Source organism: Delphinapterus leucas, chromosome 8 (assembly GCF_059928025.1).
Source record: "Delphinapterus leucas isolate spDelLeu-1000000601 "Yukka" chromosome 8, BTC_Dleu_Yukka2, whole genome shotgun sequence".
Classification (NCBI taxonomy): Eukaryota; Metazoa; Chordata; class Mammalia; order Artiodactyla; family Monodontidae; genus Delphinapterus; species Delphinapterus leucas.
This window is the reverse complement of record NC_143136.1, coordinates 13747179-13772235: the sequence shown is the minus strand read 5'-3', so window position 1 is coordinate 13772235 and position 25057 is coordinate 13747179. Positions and strand designations below refer to the sequence as shown.

At 40.2% G+C, this 25057-nt stretch overlaps 1 protein-coding gene across 10 annotated transcripts in view; it reads right to left on the bottom strand.

Annotated features, from left to right (window-relative positions):
* DOCK10 (dedicator of cytokinesis 10) overlaps positions 1 to 25057 on the bottom strand; it is a 280479-nt gene that overhangs the window by 134084 nt on the left and 121338 nt on the right. For all 10 annotated transcript variants that reach the window (XM_022567817.3, XM_022567818.3, XM_022567812.3 and 7 more), the window contains exons 2-3: positions 20392 to 20511; positions 6659 to 6748 (exon numbers count right to left, since the gene is read on the bottom strand). In XM_022567817.3, coding sequence (XP_022423525.2) covers positions 6659 to 6748; positions 20392 to 20511 — 210 coding nt within the window. The remainder of the gene's footprint in view (positions 1 to 6658; positions 6749 to 20391; positions 20512 to 25057) is intronic.

Genomic DNA, 25057 nt, shown 5'->3' with positions numbered 1-25057 from the left:
ATTTGTCCTTGCCGCAGGGCAATTTAGCACAGGGTGGACTAAAAAGATTGCTTAGTGCAATGCAGCAGCCACTGTAAGGGAAACACGTGTTTCTACGAAACCCTACAAATATCAATGAATTCATTTCAGTGCTGGCTTACTCTGGTTTCAAAACTCCAGCCAATGTTTCTCAAAGCGTGGTCCACTAACTGCATGCCTCAGGGTTACAAAGCTACAGTGGGGTGGTTAGGAAGAAGACTGAGACAAGTGTTCCTGCCAGAGGGCAGCTATAGCAAAGCCCACATGGCCAGTCGGCATCATGGTTCAGAGGCCAGGGGCCAGACGGCACGGGTTGCAACGCCGGACCTGTCTATTCCCAGCTGTATGAGGCTGGACACGTTCCTTCATTTTTCTATGAAAGTTTCATCATCTTTAAAAGGTGATGATAATGACGAAACGTATGTTTGGAACTCCTGCAAGCCAAGGGCTGAGAAGCCTATCTGGCACAGAGTTAAGTAGTCAATAAAGATCCGTGGCTATTAGCTACTGAGGTCAAGACTTTTTGCCAGCATAGTTCTCTGGGGTCATTTCTCAGTCTTAACCCAGCTTTCTGGTGACCCTTTTCTTTCTATCTACTGTCTCCAGGTTCAAGTATTCATGTTCCATTATCATCATGTAATGTTGTCTTCTTTCTATCCTAAGGCACAAGTTTCACTTTATCTCCATCCTTAAAAACAAGTACAACTATGGGAATTTCCACAGGGTTTTCACAGCTAGTGATCCAGAAAAATTAGCAGGGAATAAAAGAGTTTCTTCCCAGGCTTTCTCCACTTTCTATTTTTTTTTTTCTACTTTAGATCCACACAGTTGGGAAAAACATGGTAAGAAGATTCATTCATGTTTCCAAGTCAGAGGCTCTGCCCTGAGATTTGGAATCTAAAACTTTGGTAGTTACCTGGCATCTGAGGTAAAAGGCATTCCACCTGACTTCTCCTTAGAGAAGTTCTTAAGAGAATCGAGAAGCGGAGGGTGGAAGTGAGTAAAGGAGGAATAATCCCAGCTGCAAGTAGTTGGAAGGAAATTAATATAGGAACAAAGGTGAAGGTGAAAATTCCTCCCCAGGAGAAATAGCAAGACAAAGGCATATTTTGTGGCCAACCTGTTCTCAGCTGAAGTGGACATTCTTAGAGAACTACAGAAATAAAGGGATCGATGTGGCCATTTAAAGTTGTGGTGCAGAAGCTCATGAAAGTACAAACAAAACTAAAGGCCTCTAAGAACCCTAGAATATCCTTAGAAGTCTCCAGTGTTGTACTGACCTAGTTTTCAGGCCATCCTTTCACCAGGGAAAGGAGCTAAACTTGACACCTTGGTTGGATCCAGAGATTGGGGTGTGGTTTCTGATTAGGTCCTGGGATTTCATCTTTGAGCTGATTGGCCCTACCCCGAAGGCTTACCAGGCAATAAAATGAGCAAAAAAGCTGAAGTTGGCTGGCAACCCAATCCAAGGCCTCGAAAGCCTCAGGTACTAGAGACCCACAGGGGAGAGCTAAGAACCCCTGGTTCGTGTGAGAGCAATTTTCCACAGCCTAAAGGAGAGAGACTGCAGAAAATCTGGAACACACAAATACTCTATATACCCAAAAAGAGGTGCAAGGACCAAGAAGGGAAAGTCCCTAAGATCATGGAAATGTTTATAAGTCTATTCAAATTATACTATATTACAAATGATTAAGAATGGATTATGTCAGAGGAACCTAATTGGCTTCTATCATGGACAGAGAAGCCCAGCAGATAAATAGAATCATAAAGCAAAACACATACGGGATTTTGATCTCTCCATATGATATTTTCATGATCAAACTAAAATAATAATAATAATAATAAAAGAATCTGATGAAGTCTCTAAGGTGACTACCTAATAACTTGAAGAATTAAGTTGGATTTTAACTTTTGGAGACAATTTTAGGAAACAGACTCGAGTTGCTTCCAATTCTGGCAGCATTTTTAGATATATTCTAAGTAATTTTTTTTCAAAATACTTTTTAGTTACATAAATTTGTTTGTAACATCACAACAATACAGAATATATACACTGAAAATCAATTTCTACCTCCTTCCTATAATCCCAAACTTGTGAGGTAACCAATGTTATGAGTTTAATGTGCATTTTTTAATACTTTTTCTAGGCTTACATAACATATTTACATATTCACATTTTTTTTTAACTCTCCAATGATATACTGTGTATTCTGCAACTTACTTTCTTCTCTTAACAGTGTATCATGGGCATTCCAATTAATACACTTAAATGTATGTAATTTTTTTCCATTAGTTATTATTATAAAATATAGATGTGCCAAAATATATTCAACCCCACCCTTATCAACTGATATTACAAATTGTCTGGTGCTGCAATACTCATGCTTGTAATTGTATTTTTATGCTCTAGTGTTTGTTTTTCTAATATTCATGTTGCATACTTATATGTATGACTTATAAAAGATACATTTGAATATCTCAAGGGGTGGGATAGGGAGGGTGGGAGGGAGGGAGACGCAAGAGGGAAGAGATATGGGAACATATGTATAACTGATTCACTTTGTTATAAAGCAGAAACTAACACACCATTGTAAAGCAATTATACTCTAATAAAGATGTAAAAAAAAAAGATACATTTGAATATCTCAAAAGGCTATAGACATGTGAGAATTACAAATACTGTGTTATAGTGTTTATTTCCCTATAGTCTTAACTATCACTAAATTATATTCAACTTAAATTTTTCTTCATTCAGATATTATACATCATTTTTGTTTTAATTTGTATTTTTATGATTACAAGTGTAGCTGGGCAATTTTTTTTTTGAGTTTTTTTAAAATTAATTTATTTATTTTTGGCTGCGTTGGGTCTTCGTTGCTGCGTGTGGGCTTCCCCTAGTTGCAGAGAGCGGGGGTTACTCTGCTTTGCAGTGCGCGGGCTTCTCATTGCGGTGGCTTCCCTTGTTGTGGAGCATGGACTCTAGGCATAAGAGCTTCAGTAGCTGTGGCACGTGGGCTCAGTAGTTGTGGCTCGCGGGCTCTAGAGCGCAGGCTCAGTAGTTGCGGCGCACGGGCTTAGTTGCTCCAAGGCACGTGGGATCTTCCCGGACCAGCGCTCGACCCCTGTCCCTTGCATTGGCAGGCGGATTCTTAACCGCTGTGCCACCAGGGAAGCCCCGTAGCTGGGCAACTTTGTACACCTCTTGGCCAACTTAGTCTTGCTCTTTTTGAACTTCCTGCTTCTATCTTTTTGCTCATATTTTCTTGGGTTATTTACCTTTTCTTATTAACTTGTAGAATTTTGAGTATTAGGAATGTGTGTGGGGCGGTGTGGCAAAAGAACATGAGTTGCAAATGAGTTCACTAACTATTTTCTTTTGGCTTGATTTATGTTCCATTCATCATAAAAATTTAAGACTTTTGTTAAATGTGTTCACTTTTCCATAACTTTCCACTAAAAAAATGTTTTCCTACGTTTTTATAACTTACGTTTCTAAAATTAAGATTTTAAAAATTCATCTGGAATTAATTTTTACATGTACTGTGAGATACAACTCTAACTTTATTTTTGTCCAAAATGGATAGCCAAGTGGTATTTGTTGAATTGTCTACCCTTCCCCAGAGAATTTGAAGTGCCATATTTACCATTTACTAAGTAACCATATGCACTTGGAACTGTTTCTCGATACTCTGTTTCATTTCACTGGCTTATTTTTTTTAATTTCAGAAGACAGGAAAAGATGGAGTATGTCTCTATTTTTTAAAGCTAACTTTTCTCTAATACCAAAGGAAAAAAGAAAACTAGAGCCAAAATTTCACTCATGAATATAAATGCAAAAATTTGAAAAAATTAGCAATCCTGATGTAGTAAAATATTAAGGTAATAGTACAACTTGAACAACAAAGTTTATACCAGAAACACAAGTATGCATTCATAGGACAGCAACCTATTAATTTTATTACAGTGATAAATTCAAGAAAAAAGCTATTATGTCAATAGGCTGAATATGAATTTCACAACATAGGGTAGCCAGTCTCTATAAGCACTGTGGAGACCAAGGAAGGCCTTTCTTAAACATGATAAAGACCAAGAAAGACCCTTCTTAGACAGTTCTTTTGTACTTGAAACTGTCATAAAACACCAAATCAAGAATAAGACAATAGGCCTGATGTTAGCATTATTATTCAATATTGTTTTAGAGTTATTAGATAATAAACAATATACTTATTAGAAAAAAAGAAATTTAAAATTTTTTTGCAGATGACGTGACTACACACCTAAAAATTAAAAAAAAAATCTATTAAGATCAGAGAGTTTAGTAAGCTAGTTATCCATATTTGAAAATCAATAGCTTTTAAAAAATATTGGCAATGAACAGTAAGAAATGGAAATAGGTTTTAAAAACTCTACTCACGTTTGCAACAAAACTATAAAATACATAGAAATAAACAACAACAAAGTTAAAGATCTTTATGAAGAAAGTGAAACATTTTAGTAAAGAACACATTAAAAGACCTAGTTAAATATTCCCTGTTAGGCATTCAATATCATAAACATTTCAAATCTTACCTAAGTCAACACATATTTCCTGCAGGACTTTTGCAGACCTGGTCTCAATGATTCTGATTTGCTTGTGTAGAAAATGATTTACCAACTCTTTTTTTTTTCTTTCTCTTTTAAAACAGTGATGCCATACTAGATATTAAGACTTCCTCTAAGGCGACTGTAAACAAAATATTATGGCACTGACGAAACATTTTTATCAGTAAATGTGAAAACAGTATACTCAGATATCCTGATGTTATCTGAATTTGCACTTTTTTTTTTAACCTTCTTAGGAGATGGTGTAATTCAATGTGAACTTTGAGAAAATAAATATGAAATGATAGAATTGGGGAAAAAAAGGCAAATCTGTGGTAAAGACGATCTGGATTGAATAGTCCAAAATAAAATATGTATGATTAATAAGATTAGGATCAGTATGTACACTAATAAAGCTAGCTTCTACTCGCACAAATATGTTTAAGAGCTGAGAAAGGGTTTTGCTATTTTATGTAGCTTCATTTAAATCCTAATTGGGATACGCTACTTTCTCAGGATTAAAGACTGCATTTAGATCCCACTACTTTCAGTCTGACCTGTGCTGGGCTAAATGATATCATTGCATATTCTGTAAAGGAAGGACTGACTTCGTTTATTCATTCAATAGACATCTACTAAGTAGCTGTTAAGTGTGGGCCCAATCCCTGCCCCAAAGCCACCTGCAGTCTGGTTAGAAGAAGTAGCAGTTTTATAGGCCTCTCCTACACCAACTAACTGCAAGTAGATGCTACACCAACAGACTTTTATCAGTCCCTTTAAGCTGTCCACATGGTTTTCCCATTAACTATTTCTATAGTTAATACTTGAAAGAAATATCTCTCTTAAAATAGAAACTCTGTTATCCAAAATTCTCACATACTATGGCCTTTCCTACAACTCAATCTAAACAAGGAAAATAAAATTAAATCTTTTTGTTAAGAATACTCAAATAAGGACTAATCTCCAAAATATACAAGCAGCTCATGCAGCTCAATGTCAAAAAACCAAACACCCCAATCCAAAAACGGGCAGAAGACCTAAATAGACATTTCTCCAAAGAAGATATACAGACTGCCAACGAACACATGAAAGGATGCTCAACATCACTAATCATTAGAGAAATGCAAATCAAAACTACAATGAGGTATCACCTCACACCGGTCAGAATGGCCACCATCAAAAAATCTACGAACAATAAATGCTGGAGAAGGTGTGGATAAAAGGAAACCCTCTTGCACTGTTGGTGGGAATGTAAATTGATACAGCCACTATGGAGAGCAGTATGGAGGTTCCTTAAAAACCTAGAACTACCATATGACCCAGCAATCCCACTACTGGGCATATACCCTGAGAAAACCATAATTCAAAAAGAGTCATGTACCACAAGGTTCATTGCAGCTCTATTTACAATAGCCAGGACGTGGAAGCAACCTAAGTGTCCATCAACAGATGAATGGATAAAGAAGATGTGGCACATATATACAATAGAATATTACTCAGCCATAAAAAGAAATGAAATTGAGTTATCTGTAGTGAGGTGGATGGACCTATATTCTGTCATACAGAGTGAAGTAAGTCAGAAAGAGAAAAACAAATACCATATGCTAACACATATATACGGAACCTAAAAAAAAAAAGGTTCTGAAGAACCTAGGGGCAGGACAGGAATAAAGATGCAGACGTAGAGAATGGACTTGAGGACACGGGGAGGGGGAAGGGTAAGCTGGGACGAAGTGAGAGAGTAGCATTGACATATATACACTATCAAATATAAAATAAATAGCTAGTGGAAAGCAGCCGCATAGCACAGGGAGATCAGCTCGGTGCTTTGTGTCCACCTAAAGGGGTGGGATAGGGAGGGTGGGAGGGAGATGCAAGAGGGAAGAGATATGGGGATATATGTATACGTATAGCTGATTCACTTTGTTATACAGCAGAAACTAACACAACACTGTAAAGCAATTATACTCCAAAAAAGATGTTAAAAAAAAAAAAAAGAACTAAATGGGGAGAAGCAAAGCTTTATAAAATAAAGGATTGGAAGCATTGCATTTACCTCTCTCACCAGTAAATTTTCTGCTTTGTGCTCTGCATCTTCGGGTACTGTTGAGTACAATGTTCGTATGTCCCAAGGAACTGTGGCAGTCTGAGAGGAACAAGGAAAAGAAATTAAGCCTTCCGTCTTAAAGCACTGGGCAGACCACTATACCAAAGGCACAATAAAGAAGTGTATGAGATCTTAGCATTTAAGGATAAGAGAAGACAGAGAAACTTCCATAGTTCTTACCAATTTAATCTCTAGGAGGGAAGATTCAAACCTCTTTGGATTACCACCACTGGCATTACAGTTAGTTCCCCCTGCTCCATGGTTTCAGTTACACATGGTTAACCAGGGTTGAAAAATATTAAGTGGAAACTTCCAGAAATAAACAATTCATAAGTTTGAAATTGTGTGCTGTTCTGAATAGCATGATGATATCTCAAGCCGTCACACTCTGTCCCCACCATCCCATCTCATCGACATCTTCAGGGCTCCATGATCCAGGATGACCTTCCTTCTGATGTATTGTCAGAAAGTTAATAAATAGTAGCCTAATACTATGTCACTACATCGTTCAACTCACTTCACCTCATCACCTAGGCCATTTATCATCTCACATCATCACAGGAAGAAAGGTGAGTACAGTATAATAAGATATTGTGATAGAGAAAGAGACCACATTCACATCACTTTTATTACAGTATATTGTTATAATTGTTCTATTTTATTATTAGTTATCATTGTTAATCTTTTACTCTGCCTAGTTTATAAATTAAACTTTATCATAGGTATGTGCGTATAAGAAAAAACAGTATGTATAGAGTTTGGTACTATCTGAAGTTTCAGGCATCCACTGGGGATCTTGGAATGTATCCCCAGTGGATAAGGGAGGATTACAACACTGTATTGCAAGTACTGTTTTATCTGTGAAGCTCATAATTTTAAGCTGTTTCCTTCCCTGCAGAACACAAAAATTTGGGCATCTGTATATTTTGACTAGTTTATTTATACCGGTATCTTTTTTGTTCTTAATGCTATTGATAAAATACATTTGAAATGAAAAAGAAAACCTACAAAATCTACATTATTTTAATCCTACTGTAAATAATCTCTTGAATATCCACAGGGTAAATTTAGCCCCTTTCAGAAGCCCTGTGTGTGTGTGTGTGTGTGTGTGTGTGTGTGTGTAGCCACAATTATGGTGGGAGAGAAGAAAGGGTATTCAGTAAATCTGGACCTTGAAGAAAATAAGTCATGTTTTTAGTGTCTTTGTTTTCACTGAAATAAATAAAACATTTTCAACTTCAATGCTAAACAAACAATTTTTTATTAAATGAATATACATTAACTAAAAATATAAAGAATCTCTTAATATAAGACATTTAAAACAGAATTCATAGATTGTTTTCCCTGCATATATCTTATGGGATGCCATAAATTGGTAGCTTTCCATTAACAGCTACCAGCTTCCTTTAGTCTGTACTCCTTGGGGATTACAAGGATGCTGGGATGATGAGTCTGTTAACATACATGGTACCAACAGTTGGGATCTTTTATTTTGTACATCCCCAAAGCCACAAATGATTCCTCAGCATTTCTAAAGCACAAAATAAGGTTCATTTGAACTGTTCTAGATGAAGGGCATTTTTTTCTAGACCAATTATTAAAACAGACGAGAGTCTTAAACCCATCCTTACTTTTGGGAAGGAGAGGGGTCCAGGGAATTTAGTCTTCTGAGGTCACAGCTGCAGCTGCAGGCTCTGCCACCAAGGGCAGCATCGTTCTTTTTCTTCCAATCCTAGCCTCATATTTTCTTCAAATCCCCTTTTCTCTTCACTCTTGATATAAGCTCCTCGTGGGAAAGAAATTTGGTCTGTTTTGTTCATCGCTATAACCTCAGTGACTGGTTGGGTGCTCAGTACTTACTTGTTGAGTGTGTTGAATGTGTGTGAGTATGTAAATGTGCATTCTGTGTATGCATGTGGTGTGTGGGTGGTGTGCGTCTGTGTGAGCTTGTGTGGTTGCATGTAGCGTGTAAGTATGTCTGTGTGAATGTGTGTGTGTGGTGTGTGCCTGGTGTGTGAGTGTGATTATGCAGGAAGGTATGCTGTACTTGATAGCATGTGTTTGTGTGCATGGCGAGTGTGTCTGTCATGTGTGAGCGTGTGTCTGTCATGTGTGAGCATGTATATGTGCATGTGTGAGTGGGTGTGGTGGTATCTGTGTGTGTGGGCGTGCACACATGTACGTGCATATTGGGAGGATGGGATTTGGACACTGAAACAGGAAGAATGTCATGTGACTCTAACAGGATCAGAGGACAAAAATAATGATCAGAGGACAAAAAAATAATAAGAAAACTGTAATCAAGATACATTATATGGCAAAAATAAATGCTCATCTTGAAACACAGATACAGAGCCCCTCGGTCAGTGCATCTGCCCCAGGATTTGACTGCAGTTTGTGTGAAGAGAGTCTGGAAGTGCTCGCAGGACATGGCTGTCGATTTAAGCCAAGTATAGATACACACACAGGGAACCATTACCTCCCACGTGAAGCGTGTTGGAGCCAGTTTAGGATTTATTATTATCTAGATTTTACATTTTTGATTCCTTTTGAATTTCCTTTTGCTAGTTGCATCTTTTATGTTATTCACTCTGTTAGAAGATAAACAGTAAATAAACTCTATTGAAAGGTTGGAGTAGAAGATGAAAATCCATGCCTAAATTGAGCTTTGGGGATTATTGCTGGATTTCAGTTGTCTGGGGATAACTTATTTCCTGTTTGGACAGATAATTTGCAGATACACAGTGTAACTTGATGCGTTTCCAGGGAACATTACATATTGTGATCTACTGGCAAGATTAAGGATTTTTTTCCTCCATTTGAAAAAATTTTCTATATTTCAGTCATTATAATAAAATTTTTATATAAAAAAGCAAAAGATTCCTCTTTTTCATTATCTTCCACAGTTTATTGATTTCTTGCCTTTAAAAAAATAATAGCTACTCTAAAATATTCTAAGTCTGATGGAGAGTAAAGGGGCCCAAAGTTTAGTTTCCTGTTTAGTTATACCATAAACCTGTCATCCCACTAAGATCAAGTACTCTGTGGTATAGTTCAATAGAGTGAATACTGAGCTGGTTTAAGAAGGTTTTTTTTTTTTTTTTTTTCTGGAAGGTGGGCTCAGGTTTCCAGTAATAATAATTACATGACTACCTGATTTGTGATGCCACAGAGTAAAGATTAGGGTCCCAAATACACAGGCTAATGCTCATATTCAATATATGAGATTGGAAGTTCCTTCAATTTGGGGTAATAAAAATTACTCATAGGTACAATGGTTATGTGTGATCCCTGATGACCTCTAGTTATGAGATGATGTTGATTCTTTGCTAAATAAGGCAGCTGGGGCTGAATCACCCTCATGTAACCATGTGATAAATCTGAAACAATATTTTACAACATGTACATCTAATACCTTGCACAGAGTACACAAATACAAGAAAAGGAATACATGTATAATAACATGCTATTAACCTCAGTTATAGTTTGTCATAATGCTGGAGAACTTGCGTGAAAAAGCTGAAGGGCTCCATACAATTTCAACTTTAAGAACTGTATTGCTTCTACTCATTTTTGATTCCTTTTGTTTTCATTTTTTAATTGAAGTATAGTTGATGTATAATAGTACATAAGTTACAGGTGTATAGCATAGCAATTCACAATTTTTAAAGGTTCTATTCCATTCACAGTTACTACAAAATACTGGCTATATTCCCTGTGTTGTACTATATACATCCTTGTAGCTTATTTATTTTATACATAACAGTCTGTACCTCTTAACCCCCTAACTCCATCTTGATCATTTTAAATTTCTTTCATGTATCTCTGCTGAAGCAAAAATAAATCGATCAAATAGGCAGAAAGTATACAGAGTCATACTTGTTAAGTAAGGGAATTAACATGGTTACAAATAATTTCTTTTCTGAGAATTAGATACTTTCCGACCACTACAAATTGCCTTGGCCACAACAGACTTCCTGTTCTCTTTAATAAACCCTCTGGTCGACGATCAGTAGAGCTCAATAGCATGGGACGGATCTGAGACTGCACTGGAACTCAGCCGAGCTGCTCATCGGGTGGGAGAGTCTCATAAGGGCCTATTGTCCAGAGATTAGGCATTTGGAAATAAAAACTGTCCTTTTATTTATGAAATGAGGCATGCAGACCTGTGTTTGTAGTTTCAGGTCCATGACATTCAGACATCCTCCACGGCAGCCCTGACACTTTCTGATTCTTTCTACTCTGCAGTGGGTAGTCTTTGGGGCTTTGTCACAGCTACCATTCTGCTGGCTAAAATGACTACAGAAGACTTCATTCCAAGCACATAGGGGCCATTTCTCAATTGGCCAAAGGCCACCGTCAAAGTCTAAAAAAGAAGTTGCTTTTCCTATGTTGGAGCTGAGCAAAGCTCCCTCTGACGGTATTGTAGATCCCAGCTGCTCAAAAAAGAGGACAAAAATGGTGGGGTTTAGAGTAACCCATCAGTCTGAGCTTGAGAAGCCAACAAACCTCACAATAAGGGCTATTAACTAACGCTTTGTGGTCAATTCCAACGTAAGCGTGTGTTTAAAAGTAATCTTCACCTAAATTTCTCAAATTAAAACACTGATACTGGTTTTTATCCTAGTAGAGCAGACATTTATACTACATTGGTTGCTTGAAAAACATTTTTTACCCCATTCAGAAGAGTATTGTGATTTTATTTTTTTTACATACATGAGAATTCACATGAATACTTTCATTGTGCTTTAAGGGAAAGGTCCTTCTTGTTTTGCTGGAGTTAAACTGTATGGGAAGTGCACGAAGAGTGAGCAGTTGCCCATAACTGGACCCTAGTCATCATCCAGCCAAGTCAAGCATGGTGATTCATCCATCATAGTATTTAAGTATATAATTAGGGAACTTTGGAGACCTGTTTCAAGACATTTTAGTCTTGGACAGGCAAACCACTGAGCAAGTCACTTCCCTTCTTTTTTCTGTGCTTCATTTTCCAGGCTCCAAAATGTGTCTCACCTCCTCCATGGTGGTAAGGATGAAACGTCTTACATATGGAAAAATGTGAGTATTAATAGAACACACTGTTCCAACAACAGGAATATACTTATTGCACCAAGGTCTCCCCTTGGCAAGGACTCAGAGGCTGTGGTCTGAGCTCACTCTCCAAGGAGGTACGGCGAAGAAGCCTGCTCCGTGTGAGGCCTGCAGATATGCCCTCATGAGCAGCAACAGGCCTAAGACGTGAGCCAACCCACCGCAGCCAAGCCGCCAGGGCACCTTTTCCCGTGGCTGCGGGCATTCTTTCTTCCGCGCTGGGCTCAGGCCTGCACATACCTTGCCGTGCTCCTACTCTCAGAAAACCCTTTTCTTTCCTTGTTCTTTCCTAATCTCAGGTTTGACCAAGATGCCACCTTCTTTTGAAAATCTTCTCTAATTCATCCGACATACATCTTCTCAGAATTATATCATTTACTGTCTGTATTACCCATGAAGCCTGCAGCTTAACTGTAGAATATTGTAGAACCCAAAGCTCTGCAAGTGATTAATTCAGCCAGTCATTTTACGTGTGTGTACTTTTGTATGTAAGCAAGCCACATTAAATCTGCTTTGGTGATAAAATATAACTATACATGAAATGTTTTGCCATGTTTTTTTGTATTTTTCTTCTTTTTTTTTTTTTTTGCGGTACGCGGGCCTCTCACTGCTGTGGCCTCTCGCGTCGCGGAGCACAGGCTCCGGACGCGCAGGCTCAGCGGCCATGGCTCACGGGCCCAGCCGCTCCACGGCACGTGGGATCTTCCCAGACCGGGGCACGAACCCGCGTCCCCTGCATCGGCAGGCGGACTCTCCACCACTGTGCCACCAGGGAAGCCCTTTGCCATGTTTTTTATTGTGTCTCTGGTATACTTTGTTATCCCTTTTAAAGAATGAAGTACTTGAATGCAGACATGTGTCTTTTATGATTTTTTTGGTATCCTGTCTCTCTGACCACCTACACGATCCCTACCTTAATGCTTAGAACAATCCTTTTTTTAAAATATAGCACTGTTATTGAAATATAATTGACATGCCATAAAATTCACCCTTTTAAAGCGAGTTCAGTGGTTTTAAGTCTATGCACAGGATTATGCAATCACCATCACTATTTAATTTTAGAACATCTTCATCACCCCCAAAAGAAACCCCATATCCACTAGAAGTTACTTTCCTTTCTCCCTTCTCCCCAGCCCTAGGCAACTTTAATCAGTTTTCTGTCTCTATGGATTTGCCTATTGTGAACATTTCATGTAAATGGAATCATACCATGGGTACACTTTTGGGACTGGCCTCTTTCACTTAGCATAATGTTTTCAAGGCTCACCCATGTTGTCAGTACTTCATTCCTTTTTATGGCTGAATAATATTCCACTGCATGAACATACCATATTTTGTTTATCCACTCTTCAGTTAATGGACATTTGGGTTGTTTCCACTTTGGATTATGAATAATGAGGCTATGAATATTCACACAGAAGTCTTAATGTGGACATATATTCCTAGCACAATCAAGTCCAGAGCATTCTCCACATATTCTTACTGAATTGAAGTAAGCTCTCTAGAATCCCTTCTCTGCAATATTGTAATGGTACCACTCACTGTGGGATGCAGGGAGTTAATATTTTCCCCAAGTCATGCACCTTATTTTTCTAAGAAGCAGCTGGCTCAGAGCACGCTGTTTAGACAGAAACTCCAAGAGCAAAAGTCAAGGTGCTTATGTTTGATTTCTGTCATCACAGTTACTCTACATCCTTGAACATGAGCCTTTCCAAATCTCAGCTTCATTAGCTTGTAAACGAGAGGGATATTATAACTAAGAATAACCTAGTTTGAGAAAGACCCTTACTTAGCTTTTAAACTGCAATCACAGCATTCTTGCATGAACACCAAGAGCCATTTAAAGTCTGCTTTTCAGGCTAAGAAGTCAAGGATTAAAAAGAGGTTGACATTCTTATAGAATGTTAGGCTGTGTCTCAGTAAGAGATGCAAGAAGAAAAAAATAAACGATCACGGCCTTCCTGCTTTTCCATTTAAAAGATATTAAGGTCTTTCTGCTTCCTCTCACAAAATGACCCATGTGGTTGAGCCTGGAAGTCCCCACATACCAGTTGCTTTTTATAGCTAAAAACATGCTATGAAAGAATAAATTATGAAAGAATAAATGTTAAGAAAGCCCAGTTCCCGAAGTCTTGTTAATAAGCCATGAAAATTGCAGGATGCATTGGAGAGCCCTGAGACTCTACTTCTGAACTACTGGTATGAAGAAAGGATTTGAGAAGATTATGTTAACTCTCTCGACAGGCTACTTCAGGTGTGCAATGTAGACCTTTGACTTTGAAGATGCCACTGACCAGCATTGAAAGTCTAACCTTCCAAGTGGAAGTACTGTTTCTTGTTCATGTTGGTGTCCTTGCTGTCTACAGCAAGTAGCTCACAGAAGGTGGGCCGGGAAACTGAGTGGAAATAGAGCAGTTTGACAGGGGTGGGCAGTATGGAAATACAGGTGATCAGGTGGCCTTTCCAGTGTCAGTATTGCTTTTGGACCTCTGAACTTTCTTCTTTAAGGTTTTTACATCTCCCAGAAATGATGCCACTTTAGGATTTCTGTATCTTTCTCTCAGCAAGAAACTCATTTCTGCCTTTCTCAAGTTTTGTTCTGCTATTTTGTATCAGTTTCTCCTTCGACTGAGACACTCCCCAATATGATTCACTGTGTCCTTGAAACTGGTTTTTTTTGTTGTTTTTTTTTTTTTGCTGTACGCGGGCCTCTCACTGTTGTGGCCTCTCCCGTTGCGGAGCACAGGCTCCAGACACGCAGGCTCAGCGGCCATGGCTCACGGGCCCAGCCGCTCCGCGGCATGTGGGATCTTCCCGGACCGGGGCACGAACCCGTGTCCCCTGCATCGGCAGGCGGACTCTCAACCACTGCGCCACCAGGGAAGCCCCGAAACTGTTGTTTTTTAAAATAGATATTTATTGGAGTATAATTGCTTCACAATACTGTGTTAGTTTCTGTTGCACAGCAAAGCGAATCAGCCATATACATCCACATGTCCCCATATCCCCTCCCTCGTGAGCCTCCCTCCCACCATCCCTATCCTACCCCTCCAGGTCATCGCAAAGCACCAAGCTGATCTCCCTGTGCAAACTGTTCTTTAGCTCTTGTTTTCCTTTCTTACTCTCCTTGCCTATTTCGTGAAGCCACAATCTGGTGACTAAGTTCTTTATTTTTTGGTCTTAAGTTTCTATTACTACCAGCTTCAAAAAGAAAGATGAGAAAAACAAGAGCAGCAAATACAATTACTGAAGGAGTGCATGTTTTTGAAATGAATGAGTTAATAAATGCATCTAGACGGCTTATTCCAAGTAATCATTACGATGCAAGCAGTACAGAAGATCACACTGCTTTTTCCCAGAACCCACGCACCAGAGGAAGAGTTTCTACCTCGTGGGCCAAGAAAGAGGAAAATGCTTCTACTTTGGTTTCTTAATCTGGAAGAAGACGATTTCAATTCAATGTTCAACAATCTTTATTGAATGCCCATGAGCCAGACGTTTTGTTGGGTACTTAAAATACAGATATGAATTGATTTCTCCCTTGCCTAGTAACAGAAAACAAGTGAATAAGTACTTGCTGCTACAGGGAGGAAATTAGCCTTTGTTGATAGCAGCTAAGTGCCAGTCACTGTATCGGATGGAAAGAGCCTCTGGGGAAAGGGATCCCGAACTTAGCGCTGGTTTTTTAAGGTGATGTGTTAAGTTGAGTCAAAGAGGAAAGTATCATATTAACGATCTCAAGAAAAACCAATGACTTCATTCTCAAATTTCATTTCAGAATAGCCTTTTTGGTTCCTACAGGTACTCAAAGTTATATTCTAAAATAATAACATACATGTGTCTGAAAGACAACTCGTGAAATAGATATTCATTTTCCACCTGCTTGGTGCCAAGCGCCGTTCTAGTTGCTGGGGGGTCTTACCATGATCAAGGCAGGGACACCCTTGTCCTGCTTGGGGTTACTCATTGATGGTGAGACAGTGAAAAAGCAAACCAAGATCTTCCTTGGTAGTGGTAAGTATTATAAAGAGAAGCAAACAGGGGGATGTGATAGAGTAACACAGGGTGGAGGTGGGGTAATGCAGGTTGGAAGTCAGAGATGGTTCTTTGAAGAGGTAGCGTTTGAACTGAATCATGAATGGAAGACACGAACCAGCTGTGCGAGGGGCGTAAAGGCCCCATGGAGGGGGCGGGCTGGGCCAATGCAGGGAACACAAAGAACGCTAGGTATCTGTGTAGTGACCAAGGGGAACGGGGCTATAGGAGAAAACGGCTCAGAGATTATCAGGAACCAGGTGAGAAGCTGGATTTGACTCTAAAGGCGATGCAAAACCACTGGAAAGTTTTAACTAGAGGCATGGCATTATCTGACTTGTATTTCCAAAAGCTTCCATTGAATAAATCAATCAAGGCAAAGAAGGATGCAGGGAGACCAGTTAAAGACCACTTCTGGGGATCCAGGCAAAAAAGGATGATGATGGCTTGGGCCAGCAGTGTGAATGGAATACTGTCTTGGTAAAAAGTAATCTCCTTTAAGGGGTATAGAGGACCAGATGAAGACTTTGTTTCTTGTTATTCCTTAACCATAAGCATTCTTAATCAATTTTAGTTTTCATCCTTATTAGGGCACACACTCCTTAAACACAGGGCTTTTGTTTTTCTTGTCAGTCTCTCTTGTCTAGAAAGTGCTACTCTATATTCAGCGCCTTGTGGGTGCTGAATAAATATTGATTAAACAAACCAAATAATGAATCATGTCTACTGCAAGCGTGGGTGCTTGGAAACACGGAAACACAGAAGTGAGCTAGATTCTCCCATCCGTAGGGCACAACTGGGAAGGACATTGGAGGGAGAGTGGAGAGTTTGGGGCCGCTCCCCTTCTTCCATCCTGAGATGCTTTGGGATTGGAGTGGCCACTCAATTACTACCTCTCATTGGGTGACTGGGGGCTGTGCACACATATCCCAGAGCATCCTTACTCATTGCTCAAGGATGGGCCTGGGAAACGATACCCTAGCCAGATGAACAGAAGCCTTGCTGTTGGCGAGCAACACCCCTGAAATGTGATGCAGGCTGTGGATGGAGCAGACTGTGGCAGAAGGCATTTAAAGAAGGGCTTTACTCCACATGGAGGGAGAGGAAGCCCCCCCAAAACGAGCATGGTTGTACTGTATAGCGGGGATCCCCAAATTTCTTCTGTAAAGGGTCAGGTAGTAAATCTTTTAGGGCCCTCTCTCTCTGCTGCAATTACTGCAGCTCTGTTGTAACTCTGCAGCTGCATCATGAAAGCAGCCATGCACAACAGGTGAATGAATGGGTGTCATTGGGTTCAAATAAAACTTTATTTATGGATACCAAAATCTGAATTTCATATAATTTTAATGGGTTATAAAATATTCTTTTTTTCCCTTCAACTATTTAATCAATTCTATGAAGAAAATAAAACAGGGTAGTGTTTAAAAAACGTAAAAACCATTCTTAGTTCATGGGACATACGAAATTAGGTAACAGGCCACCCATGAGCCATTGTTTGTCAACCCTTCCTCTGTAGAGTAGGAAAGCAGGAAACCAATCCATCTGAAAGTTGTTCAAAAACTGGCAACTTTACGTGGTAATAATATTCAATACTATCCTTTAGTTTGTCAAAATATCATTTCATGGAAATGAAAATTTAGCTGTTTGTCTAACACAATATTTTCTGATGATAGGGTGGCATCAAACGTCTCTTGAGGACCTGCCAATTGGGAGCTATACTCCTAGCTGGTTCCCAGCTTCTTCTACACCCTGTTACGTGCTCTCCATGCAGAGGCCAGATGAGCTTTTAATAACATGCACCAGGTCACTCGTCCCCCTTCTTGAAACACTCCAGTGACTCGCCACTTGCCTTTCGAATAAGATGCAAATGTCTTATCTTGTCCTTGCCTGACCTCAACTCTGACCACCCTGGCTGTCCACCCAGACCTCTCCTGGGCCTTCAGAGCAGCTTCCTGAGGTCCCAAACCCTCCTTCCTTCCCCAGGCTTTAGCAGGGTTGGTCTTCTTTGGGAATTCAGAGCTCAGCTCAAATGTCAGCTTGTCAGGGGTGCCCTCGATCATCCAGTCCGGCTCAGTTCTTCCCCTCGTTACTTCTATTACTCCGCTCTGTTCATTCTTCATAGAACTGGTCTTTATCTGAATTATCTTGCTAATTAATTTATTTACTTATTTTTTTTTTTTTTGCCTGATTCCTCCCACCAGAAGGTAAGCTTCATTAAAACAAGGATAGTTCTGTCTAATCACTGCTGTCTCCCCATTCTGAGATATTTTAATACCTAACATTCGGTATTATACCTTATATATTTGTTGAATGAATAAAGGAAGGACATCGTGTGAGGGGTGATAGAATGTTACGTTCAGAATTGTGCTAGCATTTTACCCCAGTTGGGGATGAGGGTGACTGTGTATGACAGGATGGGGGGTTGGGTTGGGGTGGAAGACCATGGCCTTGAGAAATGGGCAAGGACCAGATCATGGAGAAGCCCTCGGGAAATACTACAGAGTTTGCCCTTTGTTTTGAAGGCAATGGGGGTGGCCACAGATGGGTCTTAAGCAAGGCCAAGATAAAAGGATTCAGTGTATTTATTGGAATGTTTACATTGGGAAAATAACAAAGCACTTATTATATGCTCTGTTTACACCATTAAGGATAGCAAAGGACACAGAGTAATCAGACCAGTCTTAACTTAAATGTGTGTGGAAAGATGCCAAAAAATGAATTCGAATTCAGTACAAATGTTACATTGCATCTACATGCCTCCATTCTCTTCTTGAGCTGGGGGAACTTGGAGTAGCTTTTGACAGTATTTCTGAATAAAAGAGCTAGAAGAAAAGGGGCTCCAAGTGTCAAGTTGTTTGTGTGTGTGCTGTGTGACAGAAAGAGGCTGTGTCAAGGTTTACCCTCGGTCTGAAAGAAAATAAGGATGCAGAACTAAAAAATAAAATGTGGTTCAACTTTGTGCTTGCAGTTCAGGCCCCGTGGCCCCGTCCCACCACGGAAACAAGATTTCTGTCCAAGATAAGCCTCTTTTAAAGTGTGTCAAACGCTCAAGCGAGAGACATTTAAAAGTCTGAAAAACAGATGGGAAGAGTTTCTTTTTTCCTGTCTACAAATCTGTCTCCTTTCTTTCCATCATTCTCGGTACTTGGAACAGAAAATTGTTGACTTCCACACACCTCTTTTTTATTAATTCAAGGAGAAAGGTGAAAAAAAATGAACCTTTAGAAACCAGAAGCCAGCTCTGCCCCCGAGGTAAGAGAAGGAATGGAAGTTGGAGGCTGTTTGAGGAAGTGGAAGCCCTGGGGCCCCAGCAACTCGTCAGAGGTTTCCACAGACAGTGGCTGTGCCACAGGTTACCTCAGAGCTGCTTTTTCATCTGCTTTAAGAAGAACCGAGGGGCAGGACAGCAATAAAGACACAGACGCAGAGAATGGACTTGAGGACACGGGGAGGGGAGAAGGGTAAGCTGGGACGAAGTGAGAGAGTGGCATGGACATATATACACTACCAGATGTAAAATAGCTAGCTAGTGGGAAGCAGCCGCATAGCACAGGGAGATCAGCTCGGTGCTTTGTGACCAAGAGGGGTGGGATAGGGCGGGGGGGGGGGGGAGACGCAAGAGGGAGGGGATAATGGGGATATGTGTATACGTATAGCTGATGCACTTTGTTATACAGCAGAAACTAATACAACATTGTAAAGCAATTATACTCCAATAAAGATGTTAAAACAAAAGAAATTATATCCAACCACACACACACAAAAAAAAAGATGTTCATTTTTGTGATGTCTGAGACTACCTTTCTCTTACAAAAAAAGGAAAGGTTACCATCTGCCCATTGAGATCTCTGTTTATATAGATATTCACTAACAAATTAAACATGCTTCAGATGACCACAGATGGAATGCTTGGGACACATACGTGCTCATCATCCATAACTTTACTGTGCTTGTCTCCAAAATGAATTTCCTTTTTATTCATTCCCTGCACCACCCTCTGGAGTGTTCTGTGTGCCAGTGAGCATCATCCTAAATGGGACACATCTCAGATCACAAATCCTTCCGTGAAGATGCGCTTGCCTACCTTTCCTTGCCCACAAGGCTAAACAAGGGACAACCACGATTAAGGGTGACTTTTAAGACCTACATCTTTTGTGCCCCCGCCTGTGCCTTTGGTTGGTTCCAGTTGCTTGGAAGCTTTCAGTTACAAATGGCCTAAGGGAGGAAGTGTTCTGTGAGCCTAGGTAAGTGGTTAGAAACCAAGATACTGGCAGGGACACAAGTACCACCTGGAGCCAGGCAGCTCCCCATGCCCCTTCCATCCCGAGTGGCCACAGTATCACTGAGCCTCCAATCTTCCAACTTTAGAAGGCCCTTGGGCACTTTCTATTGCTGGATATGCATCCCATCTGTGATGACGGTGATGTAGGGTGACCACAGGAAGAGGGCTGAGCTCCCCAAATCTATAAGGAAAGACGGCGACACAATTTGGGAGGATCTACTATCACCCTGTGGGGCCCTCCTGAACTCAGATGGCTTGAAAAGACAACACTTACTGAAAAGTCATCACTGGGGAAGAACAGGAGATCTCGAAGGGGATCATTCTGATAGGTCTTTTCAAGTTCTTCAATGACAGTTTCATAATCCAAAGGCTGGAGAAGCCTGGGCTTTTCTTGCTGTAGACAAAGAAAATATTGTATTAACCACTGAAACGGAGAATCTTGCTTTTTCTCAACATCTGGTTGGATTTCATTTCTTAGAATCACCAAAGCTCTGATATCGTGCAACCCTTCTAAGAGAGTCATGGAGACTCCAGGCATTTGGGGCAAAGCCACATAACTATTATTTCCAGATCTGAAATAATACGAGAAGATCTTGAAATACCTGACATCTCACTCAGTAATTTAAGCGCCAAGCCTCCAGTGCACATGGCGTTCAGCCTTGTCACATCCACAGAGTAGATGTTTATGTAAACCTGATCTTTGTTAATGTGGAGAAAGGCCTTCTCCTTACTTGCTATAGTATTATGATGATTATCATCAATTTTCGTAAATTAGATACTTCCTTGTGAGGTCTACTTGGGTCTATTTTAAGCCGTTGGCTCCCTGCTAGCAATCAGAGTAACACAGACTGTCTTCGTCGTCACTGAAACTTGGATCCTGTGTCAGGATTAATTGCTTGGCTCTGAGCCTCTTTGCCGATATAGAGAGAAGTTGGGTAATTCTTTAGTAGGATTGAACAACACAGTTAATACAGAAACAGTGTGGTGAAAATGGAAAGGAGTCTGAAAAAATAGCTAGATAATCTCACCACATTAAACTCCTAAAGCCAAGGGGAAAGACACCTCCCTCAAAGAAGCTGCCCGAGAGATATTTAAAATGCCAGTGGGAGAAAGGTGGTTATTTCATTCTACAGTTGATATGTTTACGCCAAACTGTACAGAACTCACAATGTGAGAAAGATGGAGCCCAAAATAAATAATAAAATATTACTGAAGACCAAGTACACAGTCTAAGTTCCCTTAGCCCTTGGATGAAGCATTCATGCAGCCTAAATAAAAAAGGATCATTGTTTGGATTATTTTGGGGCTCCTGGAAGCTGGAGTGGTCAACGTGAAATATGCATGCTAAAGTGATCTCATAAATGAAAAACAAAAATTATTTTATTTTTCATGTCAATGACATCAGCAGACACTTTCCCACCAACCCCACCCCTCCCCGCTCTGCAAAGCCCACAGATTTAGCTTCAACTTCTAAAGCCTTCTTTGGAAGATCTCTGCTGGTAAAGCTCCAGAAACTGTTACCAACATTTTAATAATTGCTAATGAGCTCCTCAAAGCAGCAGTCAATGTTTTTTTCCAACTATAAAAAACAAAACAAAACAAAATGTAACATGGTGGGCCAACAGCATGGATTTCCGTGTACTTTCTGCACCGAAACAGAACAAAAACAAACCCATTTTACAAATGCTTGAGTAAACTGAGGATGGTGAAAGGTGACTATCCTCTCTGGAAGGGCCCTTCAATGAAGATTGCTGATTTAGCAAATAAAAACACAGGACTTCACGCTTGGAGGAAAGAAGAAATTTAGTTGCCCAACATAATCCATTTAGTGAAAGCTGTGAGACATTCAATATTTTCAAGTAGAAGGTACAGAGACACTATGGCATGATGGGTAATTGAAAAAAAAGTCCTTCTTTCATCCTTTCCCTGCCTTTTGATATAATTATTCTATTTTAGACTTCTTTTAGGTTCCAATTCCCTATTTTCCCAGGCAAAAATTAATTCCAAGAAGCACAGATTGATAGCTCAAGAGGCAAATGCAGGCTGCAGACGTTTGTTTTGGCTCACTTATCTTAATGATTTTAGTTGGCTTTGAATGTCTTTGTGTAGTGGTATTTCACTCCAGGTCAGCAACAGACCTCAGTAGCCTATCACCTCTTACCCTGCAATGTCACATGTAAAAAACATTTTTTTTAACTTTTTATTTTATATCGGAGTATAGTTGATTAACAATGTTGTGGTAGTTTCAGGTGTACAGCAAAGTGATTCAGTTATACATATAAATGTATCTATTCTTTTTCAAATTCTTTTCCCATTTAGGTTGTTACATAATACTGAACAGAGTTCCCTGTGCTATACAGTAGGTCCTTGCTGGTTATCCATTTTAAATATAGCAGTGTGTACAGGTCAATCCCAAACTCCCTAACTATCCCTTCCCCCCACCCTTCCTCTCCTGGTACCCGTAAGTTCATTCTCTAAGTCTGTGAGCCTGTTTCTGTTTTGTAAATAAGTTCATTTGTATCACGATGTCACATTTATAATATATTACCAGCTGCCCCAATAAGCCTTCAAGTCTGAAACACCTGGCTTATTCTGGAATCTCTTTTCCCCCCCTTAATATTGTGTTTGTGTATGAGACGTAGCAAGTAAAACAGAATGCATTGTAAAACGGTCAGGAGGCTCTTATCTCTGCCATCGAGTTGGTTGGTAAGCCCCATTTCCTCACTGTTTCTTCAGCTCAAGTGTCTGATGTCCTTCTACCAACAGCTCATGATGTGATTACTAACACTTTCCCTTTTCTCTCCCTTCTTCACACCAACATGCATAGGAGTGTGGGAGTGTGGCTTAGCGTGCGTTGGGATTTATAGGTTTAACTACTGTCAGCAATCCCCCAACCCCTGACCAGCCTCCTCCCATGACTGGTGACTGTTTAATGAGGTGTGCATCCGCCACAAAAACAGGAGTGCCCCTGTGGCCTCTGTCCTTCTGCACAGCCCCTTCCGGTGCCCCTCACCAGATCTCTGAGCTGGGTGGAGGGCTGTCCTGGCAATCATGCCCATTCCCACTCTTCACTGCACCTGCCCCAGAATCTGGGCCTGGGCCAGAGGGGCAGGGGAAAGAGGAGGCATTAGTAGGAAAAAAAAAAATAGAAAAAAATATGAACAGACTCAGCTTTGGGATTTCCAAACACAAAATAAATTATATATAAAATTATATCTCTACCACATGTGATGGAAAGACTTCGTTTGCTTTTCCCTAAGAAATAAAATGGAGAAAGCCTCAAAAAAAAAAAAAAAAGTCAAATGACATAAGGATGTTTTAGAAGGCCTTCTACAGTCTTGTTCTCGCTATCATTTTTTTTTTTTTTTTTGCGGTACGCGGGCCTCTCACCGTTGTGGCCTCTCCCGTTACGGAGCACAGGCTCCGGACGCGCAGGCTCAGTGGCCATGGCTCACGAGCCCAGCCGCTCCGCGGCATGTGGGATCTTCCTGGACCGGGGCACGAACCCACGTCCTCTGCATTGGCAGGCGGATTCCCAACCACTGCGCCACCAGGGAAGCCCCTCACTGTCATTTTATCTCCCATTAGTCGAAAACTTGAGTGTTAATAAACAACCGCAGGTCAAGACCTTCAAAGATCTTTCTACCTATTTATTTACTTACTTACTTATTTATTTATTTTTACTAGGGCCTAAACTCCACCTAAAATGAATCCCACCTAAATTAGTACAATAGGAAAATCAGAGTTCACAAGTCACTGGTTATTAATAAAACCACAGGAAATCTAAATCCTAAACTCTCCTTGATACTCACAATAAATGGCATAGCCTGTAAGCACCTGTTGGAAGGCATATTTTTAGTTATTCACTTCAGGCTATGACATGCCAGCCAATTAACGAAGGAGGTTTACTAAGCCCTTCCTGTTTAAAATGTTGCACTGAGGTTATCTTGACTTGGGGCTGCAAAGCCTAGCAGATCTGCTTCATATCATTTATTAAGTTTTGACCTCTGGGGGATAAGTAAAATTCTATCTTTCCAGGGAATTTGTTAAATAGTGTGCAACATTCAAGATATTCAATGTTTCATAATTTGGGGAATATGAGGTTCACAAATAAAAATAATAGTGATATCTTCCACACTACCTAGAGCTTAGAATTTGGCAATGCTTGCTAAGGATGCTTTATGCATCTGTGATGGTGAGAATCCAGGCTATGCAACCAGTAGTCTTCTCTGGAGCAAGACAGCTGTCAGTTCCATGTTTTGGTCAAAGAGACAGATGTATACAAAGATGATGGGATCGGTTAATTTCTCACTACTGCTCCTTACAGAGATTTTGAGTGAAACTGGGAACTGAGAAGCATTGATTTACAGCTTTACAACAGTTGGGTTGTCCCTCCTGAATTTAATGTGCCTCTTTCCTTTGGAAATGCACCAACTGGGATAAGGTATGTGCCAAGATTACCCTGAATTGGATTGGACTTTTATAGTGCTTTTTACTCTTACTCTTTTTCTCTCAAATGAGTAATGAATTTCATTAGCTGTTCTAAAATCACTCCAGGCATGGGAAAAGGCAACCACCAGTGCCCGCCATTATGTGGCAGGGCTGGTGCTGCACTGATGTGGGAATAGGGCTATTCTTTTGATATAGTATTAAGACATTTGTTTGATCTACTCCCCCAGATCCACAGCTCTCTTCCAATTCGACTTCACAGCAGAAGAATGGGCTCCTGTCACAAAAACAAATGCTTTCTTCCCCTCTCCTTATTCCACAACTTCTCATGGAACGCCAACGCAAATCTAAGCCTTGGAATTGGTGAACCTGCCATCTTGGTAACAACCTGAGCTGCCGGGAGCTGTTTACTGGTACGAAACAAGCAGACTGTCCATGCTTTAGCTAAAGACTCTAATTTCAAGAGCATGGTGTGCTACCACAAAGATCTG